Raw genomic sequence first — 21,199 nt, 5'->3', positions numbered from 1 at the left:
GAGTCCATTGTACTTGAAGTAGTGATTAGGCATTTTACTACATTATCTTGCTAGACTTTATAGGGGGGGGGGATATAATTATCAAGAAACATATATGAATATTTAAATATGAGTATAAATGTGCCATTTTATTCATTCATCCATTTTTCTGAGGGTCACATTTCTATTACCAGCAATGCTCGTGGACACGAATGCACTCAAACAAACAGTCTTGGTGATGATTTACATTCCATAATAATAATTTTTATATCGCCTTCAAGTATATTAGTCACGAACCTCCATTACGGGGGCAGACCCAAATGCAGGACTTTGAGGCAGAGACATAATGTTCAATGTAGTTTATTCCAGAAACTGGGTCATACATGGTGTAGCAGTCGACAAGGCAGAGGTAAAGAAACTCTAGGCTCGGCGGGATCCAAAAGACGTGCAACAAGGTCCGATGACCAAACTAACAACTCAACAGGACAGGAACAAAGAAAAGGGCACAGAATCGCTGTGACTTGGGTTACTCTAACTTCCGCGGAGAGTCCCACAGGCAGTGAAGGCAACTGACTAACGCAAAGCAACGAACTAGCTAATGCCAGTGACAAAAACCGCACCTTAAATGCCCGTCTAATTACAGTCCCGATGTGAAACCGCTCTGGGCGGTGACAGGTGTCGATAACATGCAGATTTATTTTAGCACATCCAATAGAAGGTATAAAATAGAGTGCCAGCAGCTCGCTATTTGAAATATTCTGCAATTAAAATTGAACAAATTGGTTCCCTTATGAAATGGAAACACCTCACAGGACTGCTTTTATTAAATATTGGATTCATTGGCGTGAAGTGAGACATCAAAACATTTCCGTCCAGTTCCATTTTATTTTTTTTCCTCAATTTCTGCCAGTTAAAGGTGACATTCCAACGAAATTAAAACTGTAGGAATATTCTTTGACTAATGCATTCATTCATTCAGAGAAGCAATTTTAACATGGGAGTGTTCAGGACAAGCTGCCATAAATTGTACGTGATTACAATCATTGCGACAGATGGCAAAAATTACTACCAATAAATCTGGAGCTCTGAATGATCACGGACACTGGAAATGCCTCACCATGAATATTTGTTATAACTTTAAATCAATTTCTTGTTTTGTGCCGCTATTACGTTTCCTGACACGTTTGCATTGACATTTATTAGCATGACTATACATATCATACGTTGGTGATGTAAACGTGTGAAGGGGGAATCTCATTTTATTTTTATTATTATTTATTTTTTAAAGTAAACCCAACTGTTGCTTAAATCATACAAGGTGTCAGAAAAGTTGCAGTACTGGCATCACAAAAGAGATTTCAAAGCCAAACGGCAATTTCGCCCCTTCACTGCGGGCGAGATGATCAACCGGCACGTCTACAAAGAGATGCTGCGGCCTTTGCTTTGTTCATTGCGTTGTGAGAAAAAGGTGAAACTTGCAGCAGGACCACCCGTGGCTGCTTCACAGTCTACGCGCCGGCTCGCAGTACCCTGACCGTCCGACGATTCCTGGCCGTGGTGCAGCGACCTCCCGTATTACCTGATCTGGCTCTGTGTGATGTATAAAAAATTTTCTCCCTTTTGTCCTGATGCCAGTTCAACTAGGGGATCAGTTTTGAAGACAGAGCTAACACAAAACCTGCTGTGCTGATGGAGCTGCGAAGGATTCTCGTATGAATCCTTCCAGCAGTGCATGAAAGCGTAGCATCGAAGGTTGTGAATCTCCGTTAGAGTCCTAGGTGATGACTCCAAACGGGAATTCGTGTAGTTTGTACTTTGGATCCGTCCATCCATTTTCTACTGCTTCTCCGGGTCAGGTCATGAGGGAAGTAGCTTCAGCCGGGGTACCCAGACTTCCCTTTCCCCAGCCACTTCTTCCAGATCTTCCGGAGGGATCCCGAGGCGTTCCAAGGCCAGACGAGAGAGACAGTCTCTCGGCGTGTCCTGGGTCGTCCCCGGGGTCTCTTTCCGGTGGAACATCCCTGGAAAAACCTCACCAGGTAGCTGTCCGGGAGGCATCTGCATCAGATTTGGATTTGAAATATTTTTAGTGACACCAGTCCATTGAACACTTAACCCACTGAGTACATTCATCCGAGATGTCAATACAGTAGAAACCAATTTGAAAATCGACCGCAATCTCTTTTTGAAGGTGTTCGGGGTTGGCTCATTGAGCTTCGAACCATTTCAGCCAATTTGTTTTGAGAGAGGGTTCATTTCTTGATGCTTCATGTGGACACGACACCACCTGTTGGCCATGTGTGTAATTTACAGGCAGCTGTATCTTCATCTGTGATGCATTGAATTCCGACATCTGGTTTTGGCCCCCGGGAATGACTACACATTACAAAATGTGTATAAACCAATACTTAATTGACAGTGTATGATAAAGTGTACATGAAAAAAAAATGGAGAACCAACCGCAACCCTTGTGAGGATAAGTGACTTGGAAAATGGATGGACGGATTTTTATACTTTACGTCATTGTTTACAGTACAGGAGCTGCTCTCAATTTCACTGTACACTTGTACAATGACAATAAAAGTCATTTTATTTGAAATTGTCCAAATATACTCAGAACCGAGACGAACGCGAAGGAGTATAATCGCAGTAGTCGCATAATCACCGATAAGAGGGAATTGTATTAGTCATAGTTAGTCGTCATGATCCGAGGCTTGGTTTATTTTTTACACTAATCTGACATTTAACATTATTGCTGTTATAAAACTTTTAACAGCATGGGGAACCTGAAACTATTTCATTTACCATCATTTCTTCGGTGAGAAATTTGATTTCATTTACGAAACGAGGATGTCGTCGATTACCCGATTATTTTATTTATTTTTTTTTAACCTCATTAAGTTTCCGCTGGATGTAAAAATGTGCTCGTTTGGTTTCTCCACCTTTTTGTTGTCACCCACTGTGGCTTAATTCTCCACTGACCTTGAAGTGTGCCAACTATGTACAGTAATTACTACTACTTAGTTACTACTTATTAAAAGAGGACTTCTCTCTCTCTCTCTCTCTCTCTCTCTCTCTCTCTCTCTCTATCTCTCTCTATATATATATATATATATATTTTTTTTTTTAAATGTATTGTTTCTTCCATGCTCTACTTGTGATAAAACTCTACTTTTCAATCCCAGCAACCGAAGAGTTTATCCCAGTATGCATCTATAAGTACACAGAAGGCCCCTCCTCGTACTGCAAAGAGTACCCCACTGCGCAATGTGAGGTGATGGAAATAATTGGCTCTCGCACACAGAGCCTCCACCTAATTAATTCCCGGCGCTTCATAACTCATACTCACAGCGCGAGCCTCATTTTTTTACATCAAAGGACGTCAAAAGAATACGACGGTAAGCTCGTATTCGGGTATCGGGCTTTGCGGCGCGTGTGGATGTCGGGTCCTGGACAACGGCCACTTTTGACATTTTATGACAATACAGCACCGGGCAGGATTCAGTTCATCCTGTGAGCGGAGGAAATGACGGGTTTCTGCGGGTTAACGTGGCAAATTGGGCTCTTTGTGAAAAGATAAAAAGAATAAAGCCGTGGAGCGGTGTTGTCTTCTTCCCTTTTTAACCCGGCTTTGCGTGTGTGTGTGTGTGTGTGTGTGTGCGCGCGCTCAGTGCTGGGAGGTGTGGAGTCACGCGGTGTGTTGAGGAAGATCAGTGACATGCTGGAGGTGATTCTCAAGCGAATGGACAACCTCGCCAAGCTGGACAACGCCACCGCCGCAGACACGCGACGCCTGGACGAGCTCAGCTCTGCAATCAACAAGTAAGCGCTTTTTCGTTTGATTGTTTGTTTGTTTTTAAACGGTTCCAACGCAATGATTTTCCACCCATCCATTTTCTTTGCCGCTTATCCTCACGAGGGTCGCGGGGAGGGCTGGTGCCTATCCCGGCTGTCAACGGGGGCACACCCTGAACTGGTCGCCAGCCAATCACAGGGCATATAGTGACAGTCGCACTCGCAATCACACGCAGGCACGGGGAGAACATGCAAACTCCCACGCAGGCGGGGCCGGGATCGAACCCGGGTCCTCAGAACTGTGTGAGGCCACCCTGGCAATGATTTTGAATAAGGCAATTCCAGATCATGCGAGAGACTTTTTAGCGGGGCTGTTTGCGGACTGCTGTCCATGTTTTGGTGGCCCGCAGCATGAACGTAAAATGAAAAATTACATTGACCACCCCCCCCCCTTTTTTTTTTTTTTGGTTGAATCTGTATTTCAAACATTTATAACTTTCCTTATGATGGTCCTATTTTTCCATTGGGCTGCCATCATTGCATAGCGTGCTAAATAGAATCAGACCACATAGAATAATAATGAACCCGAAGTCATTTAAGAAAGCTCATGGACCAATTTTACAAAACAATAGTCAAGAGCCAAAAATGTTTTTTGGCATTCAAACATTCATGGAGGGCAGGGATGAGTCAAGAATGAGCAAACACTTCATAAATTGGTAAAATACACACAAGGAATTATGGTTGAGAGTGAAGGAAAATGAGCCATCATAGCAGGTCTACTTGGTAACGCCACAAGGGACCTGGCCACCAGCAGGCCCCCAAAAAATATCTGTGCAAATTGACCAGTTTACGTCATATTGGGTAGAAGCAAAGAAAATGCAGGATGGATTTTTTTTTTTTTTATTTTACAAACCCTGAAGGTTTTCAGGAGAGGCCTGTCAACTATAAATTCAGGAAATGTCAGACAACGGACTTTTCCGATGACAATTTTAAACTCCGCCCCCTTAGCTTCGAAAATGACGATTGAACAGAACAGGTTTGAAGTCGATTCTCCATCGCGTATTCCAGATAATATTGGGGTATGTTTTTTTTTTTTTTTGTCGAATGCGTCAGACTTGTCCAGGAGAGTTCTACAGAGAGGTCTCCACTGATTCACGCAAGGATATGTACGCGGAATTAAGATTTTGGACGGAGCGGGACGTAATGTCAGAGTTGCAGTGAAATGTTGGCGATCGATGCCAAAAAGTTTCACGCCTCACAAACTTTATATTGAAATCCAACAGGATGATTTCGTGGAATCACACACTGCGCATGTAAAGCAGGGTGAGTACTTTTTACCTGGAAAAATCACAAGTAATACACTAACAAAGTCAAAGTTGTTCTCCAGCAATGTATAAAGCACTGATCATAATTCAGTCAAACTCCGAGAAGATACTTCTCCCTCACTTACCTTTGAATATACAGCCTTGTGTTTGTTGATATTATCCACATTTTAGTTGTACGCGAGCCTTAATCCATCGTAGACACTTCGTCAAATGTGTTTTAGGCTTTGGAAAATGAATCAACCGGGCAGGATATCTTTCATCAGAATTGCGCGTTCCCCAAGTGCATCTGAGGACAATTTCCTTCCTAACATGAACTTTTCCAAGCACACGCTACTGACCAAGCAGCATTGCTTGTGGGACAACACGGCGAGAGGGGCGTGTCAAGCCAATGCGCCTATCTGATTGGCTAATATTGTACGAGGGATTGACCGGTCGGAAAGGTCCATTGTCAGTTGAGTACACAAAATTAGCACAAACCATAATGCAAAAAATATTGACCAATCTAATTGTTTTACCATTCTCTGCTAGCATCTCTTTTCCTCCACGCAAGTCAAGTACGCTTCCTCAAACAGTGGCCGTCCCTTTAAACGACGTTAGACCCGCAATTTTGACGCTCATTCACATTTAAAGGCCTTCTAAAGCGTAAATAAAATATTCATGCAGCACTGGGAAGTGTTGTTAACAAGCCTGCCAAATTTCAATAAATAATTACAAACAAAACAGCGCCAAGCATTTCAAATGAGGCTCCAAAATAGCGAAAAATGCAGCCCTCCTCCCAGTTGTCGGACACGGTGGGCGTGTCCCCCCCCCCCTCGCCCCCGCTCTGCTTCTACCTGTCACTCAAAATCGGTTCTTGCAATTCGGCTGAATAACGTGTGCCGCTATGTTTAACGCTCGTATGAATAACTTCTGTCGCCCCCTAGGCTGCATTAGAACAACAGAGGTGTTGACGTGTAATTTACATTGGGCACATTGGTGGGCAGCTAAAAGATCCTTTGAAAAATATGGGGAGTTTGCTCACAACAGTTGTTTTCTTTTCTCCTTGATGGCTGTCGACAATGTAGACGGAGGGAGTCATTCCCTGTGATCGCTGCGTTTGTGTGTGTCTCCTGTGTTTTCTGTCAGGCATCTCGTTGGGCAGCTCAAAGGGCCTCGGAAAGACGCGTTCCGCTTGTTCGTGGCAATTTTGTTCATTTATTCGGCAATTATTGTGTGGTTAATTTCTTCGACAGACACACAAAACAGTTATGTAGATGAATAAGAAAGCTAATGACCTTTTTTTTTATATAGATTTGAAGTTTTATTTGGGGAATTTACAATCAATTAACCTTCAAAGAGATTGTAAACGTACCTGGTTAGCAGAAATTGTTGCTGAATCCGAGCGGCTTCTGAATCCCCTCAGAAGCCCGAGTTCCCTTCGCGCTGCTTCTGGGTGCTAGTTTTATGCCTTGCTATGGATAGGTTTCCAATTACGCCATCTTGTGTGTCACCACCACCCTTCGTCCAATCAGATATATTAACGATGGGAAAAAAAAAAGCCTTTGTTCTTTGACCTTTATGACACACAAGACGGCGTAATTGGATACCTATCCATTGGCATTCGAGGGATGGTCATTTTCTGATGTTCCAGATTTCTATTATATTCTATTCTGCCAATACTTGGGATGGAACACTGTTTGTAGAAATCGGGATAGCTCCCCGATCCCCTCTAATTTTTCTTCCTGACTTTTCGTGCTTTCCCTCTGCCATCTCGCCGTCACTTAATTCCACATCCTCCTTTCACATTTAAACAGCCCGAATCCCTGCGAGTGAGTCGCGATGTGGGTACATGCTGACACGCTGTAGTCTCTCACACATCCCCCAGACCTTGTTAAGTGATCTCGGATAAGCATTCGGATTCACATCGGCGCAGAGGCGCTGCGTCGGAAGGATGGAGCAATTAATATGGTCTGGCGTCGGTGTTAACTGCAATCAATGTCGAGTAATGGACTATTTAATGTGGAGGACGCGCAGTTGCTCTTAAAGCACGGATGTGGAAGTGTGCTTATTGTAACTCAGTGCACAAGGAATTCTTAAAATGAATCAATATGCAATTTTTGTTTTGCCCAGGCTACTGTGAATGGGTTAAAAAAATAAATAAATGGAGGTTATTGTTGATATGTAATTGGGGTCAAACACTGCAAATCACTTCTGTGTCCATCCTCTTTGAAATTGGGTTGATAAATACCGCTTCTCGCCACGACAGGTTTCTGCTCAGATAAATACATTTGAATTATTTGTATTGACAGCAGGTAGTCTGCGGTCATGACCTAAAGGTTTTTATGGAATTGGATGTGACAGAAAAGAAAAGTTACACTACACCTTCTTAAACACTAAGCTCTCTTGCGGGGACGTACGTCGACCCTCAATTTGTTTGTATTTTGGTACCATTTTTATACTGTAATGTCGATAAAATACTACCATGTTAAGAAAATAGACTGCCGTTATTTGTCAAACAAGCGAAACAAAAATACATTTTTCTAACTTACTGTATTATTTAACCACATGACTGTCTTGAGGAATTGAGGATGCTCGTGGAAAAGTACAGAGAAGGTCAGAAGGAGCTACATTGTGTCTTTGTAGACCGAGAGAAAGCCCATGACGGAGTACCAAGAGAGGAACTGTGGTACTGCATGCGCAAGTCTGGTGTGGCGGAGAAATATGTTAGAATAGTACAGGACATGTATCAGGGCAGCAGAGCACCGGTGAGATGTGCTGTAAATGCGTCAGAAGAATTTAAGGTGGAGATGAGACTGCATCAGGGATCCGCGCCGAGCCCCTTTCTGTTTGCAGTAGTAATGAATCGACTGACGGATGAGGTTAGACTGGAATCCCCTTGGACCATGATGTTCGAAGATGATATTGTGATCTGCAGTGAAAGCAGGGAGCAGGCGGAGGAACAATTAGAAAGATGGAGGCACGCACTGGAAAGGAGAGGAATGAAGATTAGCCGAAGTCAAACAGAAAAATGAGCGTGAATGTGAGGGGCGGAGGAGGAAGATTGGAGATGGGATGGCGAAGGCGGACGACTTCAAATACTTGGGGTCAACAATCCAGAGCAATGGTGAGTGTGGCAAGGAAGTGAAGAGACGGGTCCAAGCGGGGTGGAACAGTTGGCGGAAGGTGTCTGGTGTTCTATGTGACAGAAGAGTCTCCGCTAGGATGAAGGGCAAAGTTTATAAAACAGTGGTGAGGCCGGCCATGATGTACGGATTACAGATGGTGGCACTGAAGAAACAACAGGAAGCAGAACCGGAGGTGGCAGAAATGAAGATGTTGAGGTTCTCGCTCGGAGTGACCACGTTGGATAGAACTAGAAATGAGCTCATTAGAGGGACAGCCAAAGTTGGATGTTTTGAAGACGTGGTTCGATAGAGCAGACTTCGATGGTTTGGACATGTCCAGAGGCGAGAGAGTCTGAGGATGGAGCTGTCGGGCAAAAGAGTGAGAGAGAGGAAGACAAAAGAAAAGGTTGACGGATGTGGTGAGGGAGATGCACGAGATAGACTTAGATGGAAAAAGATGACATGCTGTGGCGACCCCTAATGGGACAAGCCGAAAGAAAAAGACTGTCTCCCGCCATTTATTTCAGTTTTCTGAGCAGTGGCCAAAAAAGTTTGAGTCCGTTGTGACGATTTGGATTAATTGGACTGATTGAAAGGAAAGGGGGAAAAAAAACATCAAATTTTCTCACTTGGACCACGTTTTTTTGAATATACCCTTTTAATACAGGTGTATATTATTATTCTTACTGAGTCTGGTCCCTCTAATGAAACAGATGTTGCTAAAAAAAGCTAACTTAAAAAGGGTCTAGGAGGCACGCTGATGTCACTCAATGACATGGGAGACGTTTTTGTGTCTTTCAAGGTGCATTTTTCAAGAAAATGTTCCAAATTGCACGACCTCGGAGGAATTTTACTATACAGTAGCCACTGAAATTTCCATATTCCATTGACCGATGCCGACTTTTTTCCCCTCAGCTTTACGGGGCAATCTCTTTGCAATCGTCCTCATTCCTTATGCATAGAACCGGCCTGTCGTCGCTGAACTCGGAGAGTCGTTAAAGCACTTATAAAAGCGGCGTTAAATGCACACGTACGCACGCAAATAGATTACATTTTCATTCCACGGTGTTTGATTTGGGCTTATATGGAGCTCTAAAAAATAAAAAAAATAAAAAAAAAAAAGAAAAAACACTCCAGCAAGGTGCACCTGCACGCGCCATCTAGCATCATCGTAATGATTATCCATTAGTTCTACTCCAACAAGCAGGTGTTAATAAATTCAGTGTGGGCATGAGACCGGGGCTCAGACAGCAACCTGATTGAGTATGCAGCCTCCAGAATTAATGGCTTTACTATACATCAACACACACACTTCAGTCTAATGAGCCGTCTTCTCAACCCTCTCGTCGACATTCACTTCCCCACTTTGGCTTTCTTGGACATTGAGAGCTGCGCGAGCCACTTTATTAAATGGGTCACATTATTTTTTTTTTTTTTGCTTCATCTTTTGATTTTCTCTGCATTTCAGTCTTCTGGAGCCAACGTGGGGAGAGCAATCAATGGAAATGGAGTACTTTGTAGTAATAGATAAATAAAATAAATGCAGGGCAGCCGGGTCCCCATTCGCAGAAAGACGTGGCACTCGCGCTGGGCAGGATTTTTTTTTTCTTTTTTTTTTTTTTTCCCCCATCTTTTTTGCGTGAGCTTCATGGGTGCTGACACGCAGCCGCGTCGTGGCCAATTGGACTGGATGTCTGAGGCCTCCGCCTGCAATTCACCCACAGGGCAGCCACTCATTAGGCCAGAAAATAACAAGGAAAGGGAGGAGAAGAGAGAGAACAATGACGAATGGAGGCACAATCACGTTGAGTTGAATGGCTATATTTTGCTTATTGGTGCAGTATGTTTGCCTTTGGGCTTTTGCTCTCTTTGCCCGGACTTGAGGGTTTTTTTTTTTCCCCTCCTTCTTAAGTTTGTCACAAACAACCTTGATATCAAACATGTTCTCTTGGAATTTTTGTAATTTGACCAGAAACCTACCACTTGGCAATGGACCTTTCCGATGGCGATCTTAAGCTCTGCCCCGTTAGCTACAGTTGCCATGACAGTCAAGCTTCCAAAATGGCGACTGAACAGAACAGGTTTGAAGTTGATTCTCTATCGCGTATTCCAGCTAATATTGCGGTATGTTTTTTTGCTAAATGCGTCAGACTTGTCCAGGAGAGTTCTACGGCGAGGTCTCAACTATTTCACGCAAGGATATGTACACGGAATTAAGATTTTGGACGGAGCAGGGCGCAATGTCAGAGTTACAGCGAAATGTTGGCCATCCATGCGAAAAAGTTTGACGCCTCATAAACTTCATATTGAAATCCAACAGGATAAAATAGTGGAATCGTACTGCGCATGTAAAGCAGGGTGAGTACTTTTTACTTGGAAAAATCACAAGTAATATCATTGTAGTCTTTAGAAGTGAGATAGGTTCGATTTTCTACGAGTGCATTTAAACAATGGGTATTTACTCAATCAGTACCGTAGTCACCAGATGAAAAAATTTGACTTGGCTTGTATTCGAACCCAGTGTGTGTTTCTTTCGGCTTGTCCCTTTCGGGGTCGCCACAGCGTATCATCTCAGATGAACGCATATATATGTTTGGCACAATTTTTACGCCGGATGCCCTTCCTGACGCAACCCTTCTCAGGGAGCGGAGGCCCCAGTGGGATCCAAACCCACAACCCCTGGTTTACCAAACCAGTGCTCTAACCACTGAGCTACGGGGCCTCCTATTCGAACCCAGTGCCGCGTCTTAAAAGTCCGATGTGATACAAATAGGCAAATAGACATTTCTCTTGCATGACATGGCACATTTACGTATCACTAACCCGGCTCTTCGGCATAAAACATGACACACTCATTCATTCGGGAGGTCAGTGATACGTGAACAAAGTGAAAGTTGTTCTCCTGCACTGATAATAATTCAATCAAACTCAGAGAAGATACTTCTCCCTCACTTACCTTCGAACATACAGCCTTGTGTTTGTTGATTTTGTCCACATTTAGTTGTACGTGCGCTCTTCCACAAGCCTTAATCCATCGTAGACACTCGGTCAACTGTGTTTTTATGCTTTGGAAAATGAATCAACCGAGTAGGATATCTTTCATCAGAATTGCACGTTCCCCAAGCGCATCTGAAGACAATTTTCTTCGTAGCATTAACTTTTCCAAACGCACGCTACTGACAACCAGCATTGCTTGTGGGACAACCTGGTGAGAGGGGCGTGTCAAGTCAGGGGTTGGTTAAGACAATGCGGCTATCTGATTGGCTAATATTTTTGTACGTGTGATTGACAGGTCAGAAAGGTTCATTATGTGATTTTTTTTTTTTTTTTAATTCATTTATCTATTTTTTTAAATGTAATTTATTGCATTGCATAAGATGATGTTCTGTTACTTTCCACAATTTTCAAATCCAAAGTACAATTGAACCTCAGTCCAACAAACTAATAGGGGGTGGGGGTGTCATCAATTAGAAGCACTTTTTTAAGTCTACTATCAAGTCTACTTTGTGTTGTGGGTTGAAACACCCAGGACAGTGTAAATAAATATATTTTTTAAAAAAAGCTTTTATATGTTTGAAAAGTTTTTAAACTTTATCCAAACTTCCCTCCGCGGTGCTTGCAAGGGGTGACTTTGAGTTCCGGCTGCACGCTGTTTTCTGTCCGTTAAATCACACGTTTATTAAATCGGGGGCCGTTAAATCTTGGGACAGTTTATACGTCGGTCACTGAAGTTGGGCGAGAGGTGGGCTGAAGTTGCTTGATGTCGGTCCATCTCCAAATCCACATACGACAATGAAGCGATACGGGCGGCAATCCGCGGATGCGCTGACACCACGTCGGATACGTCTCTCGTGCCGGACGCCGTCCAGTGATGCGCGACTGCCCAACGCGTCGTCCTCTCGGCCTTAAGAGGATGAACTCGTTAGATGAGAGCGAGAGCGTGGTGCCCTCGGGGGGGGAAGTTGGGGGCGGGGGGGGGGGGCTCTCTTTTAAGTTGAATATGAGAAAGCATTTTCACCGAGACCCGTCTTTTATTCATCGATTCCCTCTCCGTCTTGCCGCGTTCCCCCCTTCATCTCCTGCGCCGCACGTTCTCCGGCCCGTCTTGATTTGTTGTTGTTTTGCCCATTTGCAGAGGAGACGCTCGTTAAAACGTGCGCGGCTTCGTCGGCGAGCGGCGCGCAACTGCTGGATGTCCACGGAAAAAGCGTTCCCGCGCGCGGACCTTTGATGAGGGTAATTTGTCGCTTCCGTCAGACCCCGTTGTTCTCCTCTATATGAAAAGGAAGAGGGGCATTTCGTTGCCGCGCCCTGCGGTGCTCTGTTTGCTTATGCTTGATCTGCGTACTATTTTGTGGCAGCTTTTATGCGACATACACTGTTATACATCTTTCTTTTTTCCCTTTTTTTTTTTTTTTTTTTTAACTGTCCTCTGGGCCTCGTTGTTGATCTCACTCTTCTGCTTTTTATGTATCTTTTCTACGTTCCCACCCTTTTCAATCTGAGACAATTTTGTTTCAATGTTGTTTTGTCTTGGTGAAATTAGTTGGCACCTTGCAATTGGCTACCCCGACACCACCCAACCACACCCCCACCCCTCCCCCCCCCCCACACACACAGAACTTCACCTAATAATTTCAAAAAAGTAATTAAGTAAAAGACCACATGAAGTTGTTACTTTTGCTCAAAGGTTTTCTCACTGCACCACTCGCAGCAGCCGGGGAAAATTCAAATGTTTATTTAATTTTGAGCAGTATGGCTGGTTTATTAAAAAAAAAAAAAATGCAAGTTAATAAGTGAATCGACTATATTACTGTATGAATACATATAGCGCTATAAAAGCTGCATAACTACGCTGGAACTCAGTGGAGCACCGATGTCAGCCCAGTTGAACACATAGTTTAGTTGACATTAATGCAGGTGATGTATGAAATATTTACATTATGCTCGATACACTCCCATGCAAAAGTGTTGCAACGGTGAGGCCAATCTGAGTGAAAATATTTGAGTGAGTTTTCTGCTTTTCTTTACACGCGTGTACTTTTAAACGAGTCCAATTGCTTGGAACCGCCGACTCATTGACGTGTGTGAGAGGTCGCGTCTCTCAGCTGATTTTAGAGAGGAGGGCGTGTACACCCTGGATTGGTCGCCAAACGGATTTAGACAAACGTTCTCCCATGCGTTCAAACCAGTGGAGAAATTGGAGTCCTCAATGAACCAGTTTTGTGGAACCAGAATACCCGAAAACTGTGAAGCAAGCATGCCAACTCCTCACTCATTTCACTGCCAATGTAATAAAATCATTTTTCACTTTTTTTTTTTCAGCAGCGATCTACAAAAAAAAAAAAAAAAAAAATCCAAGAATTAGTTCAATTGTGTGGAACGTGCCGTTGATTAATTGCATCTTAAAGCAATCTCGGCAAAATGGAGCGCACTATTTGGCTGCGGTTGTCGTTGGTTCCGTTCCAAAACTAGTTTGCCGTGCAAAGAAGTCAAAACATCCCGTCAGCTCCGGGAAGCTGATCTCCCACGTAGATTCCCAAGCCCTCGAGGTGCCGTTGATGTCGTTACCCCCTCTGCCATGGAAACAGGAAATCAGAACACAATAGATTCTCACATCTTATTTAAAAAAAAAAAAAAAAAGATGGATAAGATTGCATTAATTTTCTGCATGTTTGATCAAGTAAATTTTGTCCTAATAATAATAACAGGAGGTTTTGAGCCTCTGAATTTAATGTTGGCTGTCTTTATTTCCTGCCAGGCATACTTCCCCAGCTTTGATTTATCTCGATTCTTTTCATCCGGCTGCAGTGTAGTCAAGCGGCGTTGCGCGTCGTCCGGCCCGCGCGAGCACGCACAATCCATTGTATCGTTGTGAGTGATTTGCGATCATGCTGCATTTGGGAAGCATGAAATTAATGAGGATCCGAGCCATCTGCTGATTCGACAATGCATAGGAAACACTACAAGGCTGAAGTCCCCGCTAAAATCGAGTCATTAAAAATGGGGTAATGGGCACTGCGGCAGAAATGAGCATGAGCAATAACGAGCGCCGTTGATGTTCAACCATGCGCACGTTCAAAGTACACAACTACAATCCGCGAGTAGACAAACGTGTTCAGCGCGTCTTATCTCGTGAATGAGGAGTTCTGCCGTCCAGCAGAGGAAGTGGCGGCGGAGGTCTTTTTCCATTTCACGCTCCAACCAAGGGTCTACCGATTTGCATCCCTAGCTAACACTTGTACATCTGTTTGAGATGTTAAAAATGGGGGGGGGGGGGGGGGGGGACGCAACACAGCAGCGGAGAAGGGGTTTGTTTTGGGATGAGAGCTGGAAAAGAGTTCACGTGGATGCAAATCTACTCCGCATGGACATGAAATCACTTTTAGTCCCCCAAAGAGGAAAAATCCACCACCGGCATCCACTAAAGTGTGGAAAGTGTGTCGGTATTGTCGTAGCGCAAACAAAGTTTCTAATGAGCTTTTCAGTTACAGTACATTAAGCAGCGTATAAATGTACCTGCGAATGTCACTTCCTGTTCTACTGCGTCGCTGGGAGTTGTGCGTTTGTAGCCTCGGCACTTGCCACTTTGACACAGGGGTGGCCGGTTTCCCAGACATTTATTGTGATTCCATAAATTCAGCTGTCGCTAAACACTATTTTCATTTTTACTATAAAAAGACACACACCAATCAAGGCAATAAGGCGATAAATATTATCAAACGATATCACCCCTGCCTATTTGTGGTTCGCCATTTCCCATATTTGCGTTGTTCTATGTGGAACCTGTCTTTAGCTAATTGCTTAGCATGGGGACTAAGAAAAATTGAACGATTTACTCGCGGGTGAACTAAAAAAAAAAAATGATGAGTCAGAATTTTGGAGATTTCAATAAGAAGAAAAAAAAACATACTAAGACAAGAGCTGCATTGCTGCTTCCTGCGTTTTACGGCCGTTTTGACTCGCAGTTGTGCCCCGGCGACTGTTGTCATGCAGCAGCAGTGCTGCATGTAGCCGTCTCGCCCAAACGGACGTGCCCCAGGGGGCGCACGGATGACTGCGGCTGCAGCGGGAGAAATGGGAGAAACTTGTGTAAAATTAATTCATCACATCGTGGCAGATGATCGCTCGCAGCTAATGTTCTCAACAAGCGTGCATTTGTGCATTCTTACTGCACAAAGACAGAACGACCGCGATGCAGAGAGGGATCCTGATTAAAGTAAGGTTTTTTTTTTTTTTTTTTTTTTAAACTAATGCAGTGCCAGCCATTTTCAGAAAGCACAACCCACCCCGGAGAATCATCGATTTATTTATTTATTTTTTTTTTTTAAATTTGTATTTTTTTTTTTTTTTTAGGCTTTTGACCAATATTCCAAGGCCTACAGGATATTGCATTTTGTCAATGTGTATTCAAAATGTACCAAATTAAAGGATTGGTGCTATATAACACAAAGTGTCCTCATGTCTTCCCTCACAACATCCATAAACCTTCTCTTTGGTCTTCCTCTCGCTCTTTTGCCTGGGAGCGCCATCCTCAACATCCTTCTACCAATATACTCACTCTCTCGCCTCTGAACATGTCCAAACCATCGAAGTCTGCTCTCTCGAATCTCGTCTCCAAAACATCCAGCTTTGGCCGTCCCTCTTATGAGCTCGTTCCTAATCCTATCCAACCAGTTCACTCCGAGCGAGAAACTCAACATCTTCATGTCTGCCACCTTCAGTCCTGCTTCCCGTCGTCTCTTCGGCAACGTCTGTACTTCGTGGCCGGCCTCACCGCTGTTTTATAAACTTTGCACTTCGTCCTAGCAGAGACTCTTCTGTCACATAACACACCAGACACCTTCCGCCAGATTTTCCAACCTGCTTGGACCATCCATCCAATTTTTTTTAGCTGCTTATCCTCACAAGAGTCGCGGGGAGTGCTGGAGCCTATCCCAGCTGTCAACGGGCAAGAGGCGGGGTACACCGTGAATTGGTCGCCAGCCCATCGCAGGGTACATAGAGAAAAACGGCCGGACTCACAATCACACCTTGGGGCAATTTAGTGTCCAATTAATGTTTCATGTTTTGGGGATGTGGGAGGAAACCGGAGTGCCCCGGGAGAACATGCAAACTCCACGCAGACGGGGCCGGGATCGAACCCGAGACCTTAGAATTGTGAGGCCAACGCTTTCCAGCTGCTCCACCGTCCTGCCCTGCTTGGACCAATTTCTTTACTACACTCACCATTGCTCTGTAGTCTCAAGTAGTTGAAGTCCCCTTAATTTCTTTCTTTTAATTCCGAATAGCCAAGAGTAGTAATTTTATCCTGTTTCAGTCATCATTCTTTACTGTCAATGAGAATTGAGGGAGGGGATTAAGACGGCGAGTCTGCGCTCTAGCGAGAGCGTTGGGTCCCCACGCACCCCCGCCCCCACCCCGACCCTATTGGCGAGACAAACACTGTGAGGAATTTGTAACTCAAGTTTGGCCAATCTCCACTCCAGCTGACTTTTTTTTTTTTTGCTTGTGTTGACGTGCGTCTGCAGGTTTCAACCAGCCGGCCTGATGGAGATGATCCAGACTATTGCCCAGAATGTTTCGAACATGGCGGTCAGAGTGGAGCAGATACTGCAAACCAGCATCATGCAAGGCAAAGGTACAGAAATCAAAATGAATCCTCCATCGAAGATGAAACTAGTCCATCACTGACTTACACTAATTCAGTCATAAAGTCATAATTCTAGTCAGTATTTGTTGGAGGAAAAACACTTCCAGACCATGACCGTAAAATAATCCAATATAAAAGTCAAGTTTGGACATACAGTAAATGAAAAAGGTATTACGCCGCTGCACAAACTAGTTCATTTTGTAACATTTACAACCTCATAATTCACACTTCCATACACGCCCTCTGCACGGTGCAGTATATGCGATGCACATAAATGGTATTGTAAATGCATTTTTTTTTTCCATACTGGAATTCAGAATTGATTCCATATTTTCCCCCTTTTATGGTTTTATGAATCCATTGATGGATAACTCAACAGCAAATACAACTCACGGATCGTTCATTCTTGCCATTTTTATTGTTTTATCTAAGCCAAACCAAATAAAAAAAAAAAATGCTCGTCTTGTTAATTAAACTGATAAACGCACGTTGCCAGTCACTCTTTTTGTGCGGCAAATGCATTTGAACTGCGAATGACCTCGTCTTGAATGTTTGTTTGTGCATGTTTATTTCAGTCAATGGAGAAAGGAGGAGGGGGGGGGGGCTGATTTCCAGTCACGTCTGTTTCATTAAGCGAGAGAATGTACAGTACAGAGAGAGAGAAAGAGAAGGAATGGGGCTTGTATCTTGAAAGAGGACAAAAGAACAGAAAGGCCGCATTCATAGACGACGCGTACGGTACGCAAACTCCGGTTAGCATCACTCGGGCATTGAACCAAGTCAGCGGAGCAACGAATGCACTCGCTGGCGGAAGCGGAGGATGAGTGTCCAGGCTGCGCTGCAAAGGTCCAGTGAGCAACGTGAGCTGCGCTGGCGGGACGTGGCAGAAGTCAAGGGTATTGGCGCCGTCCGTCCAAAAAGCAGATGTGGGGCACCGAGCCTGGGCACGCTAACCCGGAGCCTCTTTGGCTGCGACCGTGTTTTAAAGTGTGTGTTAAATGACCTGAAGAGGAGCATCGTGGTGATTAATTGCCGCATGGATCATTCACGCCAATTTCCCATATTTACATTGGGACCGTAGAGCCCGGTGCACACAAATTTCAGATAACTTTTCAAAGCCTGGATGTCTTTAGGGGTGACACTAGACCAGGAAGAGGTTAGTTCAAATTCCACAAAGCACCGAAGGGCCAGTCGACTCGTCAACAAGCGCTGCCAAGGTGGATTCAAGCACGCAACGGACCGCCGACCCGACAACTTCTTGTGCTCGGGTGTCTTTTCTGGCCTTCGAATGTCGGCGAATCTCCATTTTAAATAACTTGTGAAATGGTGGTTTCTTCCTGTCCCTGTTGATGGATTGGAAATGATTAACTAGCTCAGCTCGCAAAAAGACCTTAAATGCTGAAAAAACGAAAAAAAAAATACAGCTCTATATTGATTGGAATGACGTCAAGCATGTGTCAACTTGCCAGCTGTCTTCATAAACGTCCATCCATCCATGTTCCGAGCCGCTTATCCTCACAAAGGGTCGCGCGGGGAGACGACAGTCGCACTCACAATCACACCGAATTAATGGACGCTTTTGAGATGTGGGAGGAAACCGGAGTGCCCGGAGAAAACCCGCACAGGCGCGGGGACAACATGCAAACTCCACACAGGGCTGGCCGGGATTTGAACCCCAGTCCTCAGAACTGTGAGGCCAACGCTCTACAGCTGTTCCACCATGCCGCCTCTTCATAAGCAATGCTGGTTAAAAAAAAATGATGATAATAATTGCAGTGTGTATTGCAACATTTTGTGCAGTTTTGGACAAATATCAGATTAATTCTGAAATTGCATTGTCTACTTCAGTAGTCCTCAAAGAGTTTTACACCAAGTACTGCACCGCCTCAAAAAATAAGATTCCTTATCGTAAGCCAAAATATTCTGCAGTTTGAACATTAATGCTGATCTTCAATACAGGGGCATAAATACTGCAATGATAGCTATACATTTATTGCACATTTGTTACAAAACAAACAGTACAAACAGTATATTAAATGGCTAAGTATGTGCTTGAAAGTTAAATACAACGGAATTAGATCTCAAACATGGACTGTACTTAAAGTGAGTGATTGACAAGTTTTTGTGATGTAATTCTGATGAGAGAAAAAAGCGCTGCTGTGCTGTACTGAAAAACTGTTGCTCAAGTCCCAAAAATCTTTTCAGCGGTGAGAGACGGGACATCAAGCCAGTGCGACGTACCCAAAGACCCCCGCTACCCGGAGTGTCCCGGAAAAGTAGACGTGAGTTTTCAATTTTGTCTTCATTCGGATTTCGACTGTTGCTGAAATTTACCGTGTCAAGCGTTAATCCCGTTCATTTTCCTGATGAATGACATTTGTCTTTTTTTTAACGAGGGATGCAGAGCGATTAAACGGTTTAACGTTGACATTGTCCGGTCGACCTCTGTCGCCGCCGTTCACTGCAGCTGTAATCCGTGTGTCCTCCGGGCTCGCGACATGCCAGCGTCGGGATTGAATCCTGTTTAATCAACGGCCGGTAGGCCAGGTGGAGCCCGGCAGGAGCGATCCGGAGCGCCGGCCACGAACACGCGGGTCACCCTTTAAGAGTTTTAGAGATCCACTCCCAAAAAAGTGGTCTTTTGTTGTTCATCTGTTTGTTAGCGTTTGTGTTGGAGGGATTTGCTGGCTTTGATGCGCTTAAAAGGAAAGAACGAAATCAAGCCATTTTGCAGCTGGAGCAGTTTTTTGTTGACAGCCTCTTGTATCGCAGACAGATTGCATGTCTTCAAAAAAACTGTCAAATAATTTCCAGAAGGCTACTCTAACATTTTTTTACATTCAGAATTTGTATAAAGGGAAATTCCAGCGCTTCGCAGGAACAATGTATCCAATAGGTCATGGAATATGTAGTCTATTTTGACAATGTGACGTTAAATCGTCTCTCATTTAATCGTGTTTTGAGAAGATCATTATCGACAATTACAAATTTTCAGGGGCGCTGCCATTTTCGCAAGTCACATGACTTACGTGCGGAGATGTGACGTGTCAGGTGCGCACTAAAGGCTCGATTGCATTATGCCCAGCGTTGATTTCTCGGATTTATCCTCGTCTGATGAAGAAACAGCAGGAACGAGAATACGGAGGAATACTTCCGTACAGATTTGAACCTGTGGCTGTAAATAATTTTCAATATTCGGATGGTTCTTCGGGCGGAATGACGCCGGAGTCTGACTACTCGGAGGGCTACGCGCGGGACGTAAGTAACCAACCAACCAACATTATTTACACCCACGGGTTCAAATCTGTATGGAAGTATATTGATGAGCTTTTCGTATAACATTGACAAAAACTTTCAAAGTGATTTTAGTGGCATATTTTTTTTCTCCCTATAAATGTATGTAGCGTTAATGTTTTAATATGTCTCAAGTGGATGCGAGCACGCTGGACCTCCGACCCTTGCTACGCCTTCTACGGTGTGGATGGCTCCGACTGCTCCTTCCTGGTCTACCTGAGTGAGGTGGAGTGGTTCTGCCCCCCGCTGGCCTGGAGGAATCACAGCAGCCAACCCAGCCCCCAGCACGTCTACCAGGCCAAGGGCACCAAGAGGCCTGTGAGTAACAATCCACAGTTTGTTTGGAAAAGTTGCAACCTTTTTATTTGTGTTGATGTAGTGGGTCTAATTCTGCGTTGTGTATTTTCTTTGTATAATGAATGAGAAGACACATGTTGCCTGGTCTCAACCTGGTTTAACCCTCTCTCTGTATTATAAAGGAGACACAGTCGCAAATGTTCACAGAACTCTCTTCACAAAGACGCTCAAAGCTCTTACACGTAGAAGTCAGAAACACAAGAGCAAGGAAAAATATCCGAAAAACAAATAACATGGTTTACATCGCAACAGATGACAAGAATGTAAAAAAAAAAAAACTTGCATAAAGTCACATACCTGCGAGAAACAACAGAGCTCTCTTCACAAAGACACTCAACATTAAAGACGTGGTCACCACACAGACCTTGACGACTCCCCTTCTCCAGCTCACAAGTTTGTGTGACATTAATGAAACACATTCAACACTGCGCCTCTGTAACTCCACCCACTTTGCAGACATTTTAAAGAAATTTAGATTCACTTTTTTACAACAAAGCAATGAAAATATGTGGAGGAAACCAAAATCCCTAGCTTACGCGTAGAAGTCAGAAACACAAGCGGAAGTGATCTCGTCTAACCACCCGATAAATTTGGCTTCAAAATAAAACACGTATCCTATTTCCTGTTTCTCCGATCTTCCGCCAACACTTCAACTGCATTTTTCCCGCTTTACCGTGAACATTTTTAAACAC

General features: G+C 44.0%; 1 protein-coding gene across 5 annotated transcripts in view; it reads left to right on the top strand.

The window, feature by feature from the left end:
- LOC133506461 (alpha-1,6-mannosylglycoprotein 6-beta-N-acetylglucosaminyltransferase B-like) overlaps positions 1-21,199 on the top strand; it is a 108,242-nt gene that overhangs the window by 29,857 nt on the left and 57,186 nt on the right. For 4 of the 5 annotated variants that reach the window (XM_061830639.1, XM_061830638.1, XM_061830636.1 and 1 more), the window contains 4 exons: positions 3,651-3,801; positions 16,735-16,844; positions 19,062-19,138; positions 20,286-20,468. In XM_061830639.1, coding sequence (XP_061686623.1) covers positions 3,698-3,801; positions 16,735-16,844; positions 19,062-19,138; positions 20,286-20,468 — 474 coding nt within the window. In that variant the 5' untranslated portion in view covers positions 3,651-3,697. Of the gene's footprint in view, positions 1-3,650; positions 3,802-12,420; positions 12,440-16,734; positions 16,845-19,061; positions 19,139-20,285; positions 20,469-21,199 lie in introns of those variants that run through there. The other variant, XM_061830640.1, reaches the window with a different exon arrangement.

The sequence above is a fragment of the Syngnathoides biaculeatus genome, chromosome 9, assembly GCF_019802595.1.
Source record: "Syngnathoides biaculeatus isolate LvHL_M chromosome 9, ASM1980259v1, whole genome shotgun sequence".
Lineage (NCBI taxonomy): Eukaryota > Metazoa > Chordata > Actinopteri > Syngnathiformes > Syngnathidae > Syngnathoides > Syngnathoides biaculeatus.
The sequence above is the reverse complement of the archived record's forward strand: the minus strand, read 5'-3'. Positions and strand labels throughout refer to the sequence as shown.